This window comes from Saccostrea cucullata, unplaced genomic scaffold (genome assembly GCF_032062105.1).
Source record: "Saccostrea cucullata isolate Sc308-1 unplaced genomic scaffold, CSIRO_AGI_Scuc_v1 ctg21362, whole genome shotgun sequence".
NCBI lineage: Eukaryota > Metazoa > Mollusca > Bivalvia > Ostreida > Ostreidae > Saccostrea > Saccostrea cuccullata.
This window is the reverse complement of record NW_026940049.1, coordinates 1-9,791: the sequence shown is the minus strand read 5'-3', so window position 1 is coordinate 9,791 and position 9,791 is coordinate 1. Positions and strand designations below refer to the sequence as shown.

The following is a 9,791-nucleotide window of genomic DNA, read 5'->3' as shown; positions in this document are numbered from 1 at the left end:
AGAATTACATTGTAATATATAGGGAACATCGATTAAAAATATCTTCTTCTAAAGAACCAGGACAGCTAAAAGCTGTGTGAATGCTTCCTTCAAATGAACTATCATACCATTATTACATAGATCCGTTTTTCTGAGGAGGAATCACCGTTTTCTACGAGTGTATCCAAGGTTAATTTTACTATTTACTAGATTTCCTATATACATATGATTACTCTGCTAATTCCAGGCGAACCCCCCCCCCCCCTCCCAATTCCAGATTAGGTCAGGAGTCAAGGAGGACTACTATGCATCCTAATCTCGTGTACCTGTCTTTGTGTCTGACGCCAAGGACACAATATCTGTATGTAAATCTCGTACAGCTGTCTTTGTGTCTGACGCCAAGATAACTTATTTGTATGTAAATCTCGTGCAGCTGGGTACATCCCACTAATTATTTTTAGAATCGGTAGGAGAAGAAAGTAGTGCAGAAAAAATTACAAGTTCCTTAATTTGCAGACTTGCATAAAAAAAATTGGGCAGATGTACTGAACTGAGCCTCACACTTGTTAATTAGCAGTATCTTTCCTACCAAAAAAGCTTGGCAAATGTAATTTATCAAGAAGATCAGCCGAATTATTTTGTGTATTATAACGCCAGTGAGAACTCTGAAATTTCTCTACTTTCACTTTCACTTTCAGAGGTTCTGCCAGAAAACGAATCTGACATGCCACCTTCAGATTTTAACCAAGGAAAGACAAGTCGATGTGCTTTGATTGAGGGGTCACTCACTTCTGAACGAAAATTAGGGACATCGCTATGAGAAGAAACGTTAACATTGTCGCCTATGGGAAAACAATTAGTGGACTGTACCCATATTGGGAAGCCTATAAGTAAGTGATAGATGTCATAGACCTTGAATTTATTTCAAAGTTGGTGTTTTCTATTATTTTCAATTGTTAAAATTTATGAAAAAAACAGTTTTTTTATTGTTGATATACATTTTTAAACAAATTGATTCATAAATAAAGTGTCTAGCCCCCCCCCCCCCCTCCCGGAACAGTCAACATGCTCATACGTGTATCACCCATCGTTTACACATGTATCGTGTAGATTAAATGTATCGATTTATATCATTTATTTATTCAGAATCATAAATGTATTATTTGATGAAGAAACAATTATGTAGAAGTACATGATCCACTGTGGTTTATTTTCAATACACAAAAATTCACAAATGAGGTCGGGATCGGTATTCAATCAGGGTCAAGGTCGAAGTGAAAGTAGACTTAGCAGAAAGTTATCAAAACTGGTCAGTGCAGTGTTTAGCAGTTTATGGGTGATGGGCATTTGTATTTTACACAGGCGGTAAGAGGTATACCTTAGTACAGTATTTGTAAATAGCAATTTAATGTTTTTGGAACATGATGATTGACAGGTCACATACAGGACATACATCCTTTCAGATCAGTTGCGCGGTCAAGCTGGGTACAGTGTCTGGGAGTTAAACGATGTGTGTGAACATGTACATTAACTAATTTTACTCATATTTTTTAGCAATTGCATTACATGTATTTGTTGAATGTACAATTATTGTCAGTAAAACATGCTTTTTACCTATTCTGCTGAATTAACTTAATTACCAATGTTAACAGTGTGATTTCAAGTGGAAGCAAATTCATCATTTTTAATTAATTTCAAGTTAGGGGCATAAAAGGAATATGGTAAAATTGTATGTGTTGAATGTCTGTGTGTCTGTCTGTCTGTCTGCAAATGTGATATTGTGCCATTTATTGTATTGAATTTTTTTTTTTAGGTTCATGGTGATTGGTACAGGAAAACCATGAGGTTCATGCAGATGGTGTTTAAAACTATTGGCCAGCAAATGCGAATACATCTTGAAACATCACCAGCAAAATGTGACAGTCGGCAAAATGTGTAAGTTAAAATTTCTTTTAAAAAAATTTCATTGAAGTGGAGGTGGGGTGGGGAGGGGGGGGGGGGGGTTGTACATATTGAATAGGTGATAAGAATATGGAAGTATTTATCTATAACTAATCTGTACATGCACTGCTATATACATTTTGCAGCTCATATAGATTTTCTTTTCTTATTTAAGAATTTCAAATTAATTAGATCTACATCTTTGTTTGTAAATTATGTATTATTAAGATTACACGGATATAAGAATTGACATTTCATAAATGTTTGACTGTCAAAATTATGCCCTTTGTCAAAAATTCAAAATTTTGTCTCATTTTCCTACAAATTACAAAATGGTTACCATGGAAACAAAACAGCTTTACTAGATTATTTATTAAATCTGCAAAACCACATATTTTTATTTTTTAAAGTTATAATGAATATATTATCACTGATTTTGTCTTAAATGAAAAGTACGGGAAAAGTGATGATACACATGTATTGAGCTATCCATTATTATGATGTCATTGTGACGTCATAGATGACTAAATTTGCATTGGCATAAAAATTGCTTTGAAACAAATGATTCTATATAGGAGTATAAAGGCTTATAACTTTTTTATTCATAGACCAAATTTCATGAATGATATGTCAATGGACAGGAAATAATCAGTACTTTCTTATTTTACTACATTCGGGGTATTTGTTAACTTAATTTTTTGGTCATTTCTGGAGAAACTATGACTTATAGGGTGAAAAATGGTCATATTTTGTGCGGAAATACATAAATTTTTTAAAATAAGTGAAATTGACCCAATTAAGTGCTTGATTATGATTTGACTATATGTATTTAAAGTTATGAAGGTGAATAAGAATGGTATAAATGTGTTAATAAGCTAAAATTTGACTTAAAACTTGGGTGCAGTTTTGGCTAGATTGGAGCATTTTTTAAGGATATTACACATGGAATTGTAAATGCTGTAAAATCTGAATTAATGGTTGAATTTTCATGAAACTTGGCATGATGTCTCTACTTATGCTCTAGATTGACAAACAGTGTGAAATATTGTAAAATCAAAAAAATGCTTTCTCATATTGGGTACATCCCACTAATTATTTTTAGAATCGGTAGGAGAAGAAAGTAGTGCAGAAAAAATTACAAGTTCCTTAATTTGCAGACTTGCATAAAAAAAATTGGGCAGATGTACTGAACTGAGCCTCACACTTGTTAATTAGCAGTATCTTTCCTACCAAAAAAACTTGGCAAATGTAATTTATCAAGAAGATCAGCCGAATTATTTTGTGTATTATAACGCCAGTGAGAACTCTGAAATTTCCCTACTTTCACTTTCATTTTTAGAGGTTCCCGCAGACAGACGCATTTTGCCGGAAAACGAATCTGACATGCCACCTCGAGATTTTAACCAAGGAAAGACAAGTCGATGTGCTTTGATTTGAGGGGTCACTCACTTCTGAACGAAAATTAGGGACATCGCTATGAGAAGAAACGTTAACATTGTCGCCTATGGGAAAACAATTAGTGGACTGTACCCAGCTGTGTTTTTTTTTTTCACGTCAGAGGGCCGGACCTATTCAAATGGATATGGATGCCTCGTTTTACTTGAATGTTTAGAATATATTTTTAAAAATCTAAATAATATTTTATTTTTCAATGAAATTGTATTATAAAGAATCACTGTCTAATTAGTAGAGTTTGTCAGGTACACCAGTAATAGTTAGAAACATGGAATATTTTAGGCATAATGGGATTCGTCTGTTATGAAAATTATACCACATTTCCGTCATCCTTTAATGTTCTGGTACATGTATAATATACTAGCTATGCTTTTTCAATAAATATACTTATTTTCGAAATTAAAAAAAAAACGAAATGTTTTGGCGAACTCTCCAAATTTTTATCTGAATATATCATTTATATATAATTAAATGAAGAATAACGTAACAGTCGAATACGCATTGTGGATCGATCTGGTTTTAAATGTTTTACTCGAGTTCTCTAGAACAGACTTTTACTCTTTTTCACAAATGAATGTATTTGGGTCTTCACAGAGAACATCATCCCAGTGACCATTCCGGCAAACTTTGGCACAGTCTGCACTGTTAATATTGTCAGGTTGATTTTCGTACCAGCTTGTAAACGTGAAGATGGTACGATGATTCCACTTAAAAACACCTTCCTCGTCCATATCAGTAGCTCCTACCCAATGCTCACAGCAATCCCACCAGTTTGGACAGTCAACTGAAATAAACTTTAGACAGTCAGCTGTAATAAACTTTGGACAGTCAACTGTAATAAACTTTGGACAGTCAACTGTAATAAACTTTGGACAGTCAATTGAAATAAAATTTGGACAGTCAACTGTAATAAACTTAGGACAATCAGCTGTAATAAACTTTGGACAGTCAACTGTAATAAACTTTGGACAATCAACCAAAATGATAGAGAGGTTTAGCAAACTCACTTGCTAGTGTACGTGTTCTTTGTAAATTACAAGTTAGAATTACACGTACACGTCTTGTTTAACAAAGTATAACCTGTGCTTGTACTTGTCGAATACGCATTGTGGATCGATCTGGTTTTAAATGTTTTACTCGAGTTCTCTAGAACAGACTTTTACTCTTTTTCACAAATGAATGTATTTGGGTCTTCACAGAGAACATCATCCCAGTGACCATTCCGGCAAACTTTGGCACAGTCTGCACTGTTAATATTGTCAGGTTGATTTTCGTACCAGCTTGTAAACGTGAAGATGGTACGATGATTCCACTTAAAAACACCTTCCTCGTCCATATCAGTAGCTCCTACCCAATGCTCACAGCAATCCCACCAGTTTGGACAGTCAACTGAAATAAACTTTAGACAGTCAGCTGTAATAAACTTTGGACAGTCAACTGTAATAAACTTTGGACAGTCAACTGTAATAAACTCACTTGTACGTGTACATGTACGTGTAAACTACAAGTTTGAATTACACGTACACGTTAACATTTTTTTCTTGTTTAGCAAATTATAACCTGTACTTGTACATGTAAGTTTTTAAATGTTAAAGTGGTTTACATTTAAAAATCATCCGCAAAAGCAATGATTTTAATACGTATATTACCATTTTTCACATAAATATATGCTTGTACTTATGAGAAAAAAGATTGTACAGATTTCTAATATCTTCAAAGCCTGTTTTGAAAATCTAGATGTTGTGATTTTAACTACCTATAAACTAATATTTTTCAATTGCTGACGTTCAGTTCTTTGATCAGTATTTGCAATAAATATTAAGGTTTTCGAAAAACGCACACTTTTTGAAAAATAAACAGCAGTTAAAGAATTATAAGCTACAAGTCTGGACTTACGTGTACTTTGCAATCTACACGTAACCTGCGTAAGAGGATATGTGTAGAAATTTGTCATTAGCAAAAGTGATGACGTAATGCACAGATTTCTAGTGGTACACGTACGCGTACACGTTGGTTTGCTAAACCTCTCTAATAATGAAATGTAGTATAATTGTGTGTCTTTGTTACAGCTGTTTAATGATTTATGGTTTTGATTTGACAGAGACACTTTGCCGTGTTTAATTTACCAACCCCACAGGATGACGCCATGAAGAGCATTGTCCATGGAATTCTGGATGTAAGAGCTATAAATTAAAAATATTTTAATGCAGTGATTGAGTATTTAAAGTACAAGTTTTTTTTAGATAAAGAAAAGTACCTGAGAAACTTTCCTTAGTACATGTATATAATCATGTCTAAAATAGGAATTTGTTTTTTTCCTCACAGGTGAACATGACAGATGGAGACCGGCCTGGACTTGACATTGACCTTCACAACAGCCTGGTCAAGGCCTCGTGTGAGCTGCTGAAGCAAAAGGAATCAGGATATATAAATTTCATATTTTTCAACATCATAACAGCACACTCGAGCTAAAAAACAATCCTACCACTTGAATTAAACAAGCCCCCAAAATAAATTTACATGCCATGAAAAAATTTAAACACTTTCCCTGACATGTCAGCTCAAGTATGGGGTACTGACGTCATATTCTATTATGACGTATATTAGGTAGTTAGAGAAGTTACTACAAATTGAACAGTCTGATATTTTAGGGGCACCCTTTTTACCTAAATATAGCTGCGTTTTTAACAGTATTTGCATTAAATATTCAGGTTTTAGAAAAACGCAATTTTTTTTGAAAAATAAACAGCAGTTAAAGAATTATAAGCAACAAGTTTTGACTAACATTTACTTGGCAATTACACGTAATTTTGGAAAGAGGAAAAAGTGGGGAAAATTTGTCATAAGTAAAAGTGATGAGTAATGCACAGATTTCGGGGCCCCACCGCACGTCCCCGTACAGGTTTTTTTGCTAAACCTCTCTTATATCTGGACAGTCAACTAAAATAATATCTATATTGTAATAAATTTTGGACAGTCAGCTGTAATATACTTGGACAGCCAACTGTAATAAACTTTGGATAGTCCACTGTAATTAACTTTGGACAGTCAACTGTAAAAAAAATATGGACAGTCAAATAAAATAAACCACAACGATCAATTCATTCAAGTTTTCTTTCTATAGCAATGGTGTTTTCATAACCCTTCATAATCTCTCAAAACCTACATATTTTTATGTAAGTGGTTAATTCATCTATTGGTTTTACTATAAATGGTATTTACTTTACTTAGTTTTCATTTCTTACACGCTGTGGACAATGATATTCTAAAAAATTTTTTTCTCGTGATTTCTTTACTAGAAAAAAAAATAAAATTTGTAGGGAAGGTTTTACAAAGCTGAATTATCTCTGTATAATACTTGCTCATGTATATTTTAAGTTATTTTTTATTTTAAGTTAAGGTCCCCAAAGTCAAAGATATGTTCTAAAGGAAAATTTAAACCAAAGGAAGACTACGAACATATACGATGATACTACAGGGGTTTCATCAGACTTGCTTGATGCTAGCAAAATCAAGAGGAAATAAATCCGTCTGCATGGACACCAAATTACTCTCCTCAGAAGCCATGGCAGTTCTTACATGATGCAATGAGACCTGCGCTTTCCAGGTAATAATAAGATTTTTAAAAAAAACCTTTATGTATATGGTGAATCTACATCAGAGGCATCTACACTTACTTAAAAGTCTGTAGAAATTGAAAGGAGAGATATGTGAAAAGTAAGAGCATAAACGTAAAACTGTTGTTACATTTATCATGAAATCCTCCCAAGCCAGATATGAATAAAATTCTTTCCCAGAAGTTTGGGAAGTTTATTTATTAGAGACGTTTAGCAAACCAACGTGTACGAGTACGTGTAGTGTAGCACCAAAAATCTGTGCATTAGTTATCACTTTTGCTAATGACGAATTTCTACACGCATGTTCTTACGCAAATTACCTGTACATTGCCAAGTACACGTAAGTCAAAACTTGTAGCTTATAATTCGTTAACTGCTGTTTATTTTTCAAAAAGTGTGCGTTTTTCGGAAACCTGAATATTTAATGCAAATACTGATATAGGAACTGAACGTCAGTAATTGAAAAATATTAATTTATAGGGAGTTAAACTCACAATATCTAGATTTTCGAAACAGGCTTTGACCGATTAAAAATATAAGAAATCTGTACAATCTTTTTCTCATAAGTATACATGCATATTTTTATGTAAAACGGTAATATACATATTAAAATCATTGCTTTTTTGGATGATTCTTTAATGTAAACCACTTTTACATTTAAAAACTTACAAGTACAAGTACAGGTTATACTTTGCTAAACAAGAAAAAAAAAATGTTAACGTGTACATGTAATTCTAACTTGTAGTTTACATGTACATGTACACGTACAAGTGAGCTTGCTAAACCTCTCTATTCTCTTTAAAATGACCAATTTACCATCATTCCAAGGTGAAAGACAGGTCTCATTTTCCATGTATTTTCTTCTTTTTTTCCCCCCTTACAAGGTGGACTCCTTTTTTTTTCACACTCTACCTGTCATATATTTGCGTCAAAATTAACTTACAATTAACTTACATTGTGAAAAAGATATATATACATGTACATTTCTATATCGAATCTTTTACATCAGAGTAAAGTTAGAGACCATACTTTTTAATTACATCGTAATTCTTTGCTTTGATGATAACATCGAAGAGTTGATTCCATGAAAAAATTCGTAAAATTTATTATAGGTGTAATTATGTATTCTTACTACTACATACACAGCAATAGATACTAAGGGATCAGCCTAGACAATTTGCATTTAAGTAGAGATGCAAAGCTTCGTTTTTTGACATTGACATTTTAGCTTGGTTTTGCTTTGTTTTCCCTTTTGGTTACCAGTTTGTCTTAGTTTTGTTCAGGAAATAACAATGCCCATTAAAAGGAACCCAGCCGACAGAGCAACCTGGAAAAGACAATAATATATTTTTCGTATCAAAACATCCCATTTTTAGTTACACAGACAGTTAGTGGCAATACAGCTACACCCTTTACAGGGTGAGAAATGGAAATCCGAATTCGACGAGGCGAAGTCTGTGTGAATCCGTATACATCAGGTTTGGGGGTCAATAACTATGAAATGTAATTAATAATTTTCAAATACATTGATAATTTTGTCAATTTCTTGCAATTACAATTACATTGATTTTTTTAAATGTAATTAATTACTTTCAATTACTTTGACAAATGTAATTAAATAAATTTCAGTTACTTGATTTTTTTTGAAAAAAAGAAAGATTTTTTTTGTAAAAATAAGATTTTTTTCTATAGTGAATTTTTTTCGGTGTTTTTGTTTTGGATATGACAAGGTTTCACACCTGGACCAATTTAGACTTTACCTATAATGATTTGGGCAGTGTGACACACTGTATAAACAAATTAAATTAAACACTATGAGACATTTAATTATGTACAAACACAAGCCCATGCTACACCAGCATGGCGTATGACAAGAAGTTTGTTACTTTCTTGAATCCATATTTTTGAATAAAATAAATTAATATTTCTCACAAATCTATCCAGTATTTTCTATCTTAAAATGTATAGAATACATGCACATGTAAATCTTAAAGGGAATGTAGTTAGTCTATAATTACTGTAAAAACAAATTAACTATCGAAACCATCTATTGTTACTTTCAAGTGGGAAAAGTAGAATTGAGAATTTCAAAAAGTGGGAATAGGTAGTATATATCCACCAGTGTAAAAACTGTGTATCAGTATATAATCTTTTTATAAACTTTTATTTTGAAAAAGTAATTGAAATGTAATTGAAAAGTAATTGAAAATACATGACCTTTTTTGGAATGTATTTGAATACATTCAATTACTTGTAATTTTAAAACTCACTCAAATACAAATTACTTCCAATTACTTTGGAAAATGTAATTAATTACACTCAATTACAATTACTTTATTCAATTACCCCATCCCTGGTATACATGTATTTAGTCCCAAATATGTCTGACTATTATAGAATTATTTACTCTTCCTAAACCTTTTTCAATTAAAAATAAAAAAAATCATCCTAGTGCTAGCTCAGAACCATGTCCACACAGACACGCCCCGTTTTACGACGGACTCCAGCCAACTGGCTCCAAGTGGGTATCCCGGTCTGGTTAAGGTTGTCAGCAACACACACATGGCTCATTAAATTGGATTACATCAGAATCCTTTAGCTAGATGCTGTCATGAGCATAGGGCCCCCACTAAGGTGTATGCCTCTAAATGCACACTCCTTCAAATCGGGCTTTACCAAGGAAAAAGTCAATGTAATTCAATAATTTACATAATACAATTGAGCATAATATGCTCAGGTGACTATGTGACCCATTGGCCTCATCTTTAGGTATTTCATATTCTTAATTCATTACCATCT

General features: G+C 32.8%; 1 protein-coding gene and 1 long non-coding RNA gene across 2 annotated transcripts; one reads left to right on the top strand and one right to left on the bottom strand.

Moving 5' to 3' along the window:
- Nucleotides 1–752: 752 nt before the first annotated feature.
- On the top strand, nucleotides 753–3,460 carry LOC134254665 (uncharacterized). The gene is made up of 3 exons (XR_009989357.1): nucleotides 753–869; nucleotides 1,793–1,914; nucleotides 3,260–3,460. It is a non-coding gene; the product is annotated as an uncharacterized LOC134254665 (long non-coding RNA).
- Nucleotides 3,461–3,929: 469 nt separating this feature from the next.
- LOC134254666 (collectin-12-like) lies at nucleotides 3,930–4,711 on the bottom strand. Its single transcript, XM_062737201.1, has 2 exons — nucleotides 4,573–4,711; nucleotides 3,930–4,159 (listed from the first exon to the last, which is right to left on the bottom strand). Exons 1-2 carry the CDS (start codon nucleotides 4,709–4,711, stop codon nucleotides 3,930–3,932), a joined length of 369 nt encoding a protein of 122 aa, XP_062593185.1.
- Between the last annotated feature and the right edge of the window lie 5,080 nt (nucleotides 4,712–9,791).

Coding starts and splice junctions, on each gene's coding strand:
- LOC134254666 (XM_062737201.1), bottom strand. CDS start 4,711: ATGGACGAGGAAGGTGTTTTTAAGTGGAATCATCGTACCATCTTCACG. Junction 4,160..4,572: donor TCACTGGGATGATGTTCTCT/GTGAAGACCCAA, acceptor AGTTTATTTCAG/TTGACTGTCCAAACTGGTGG.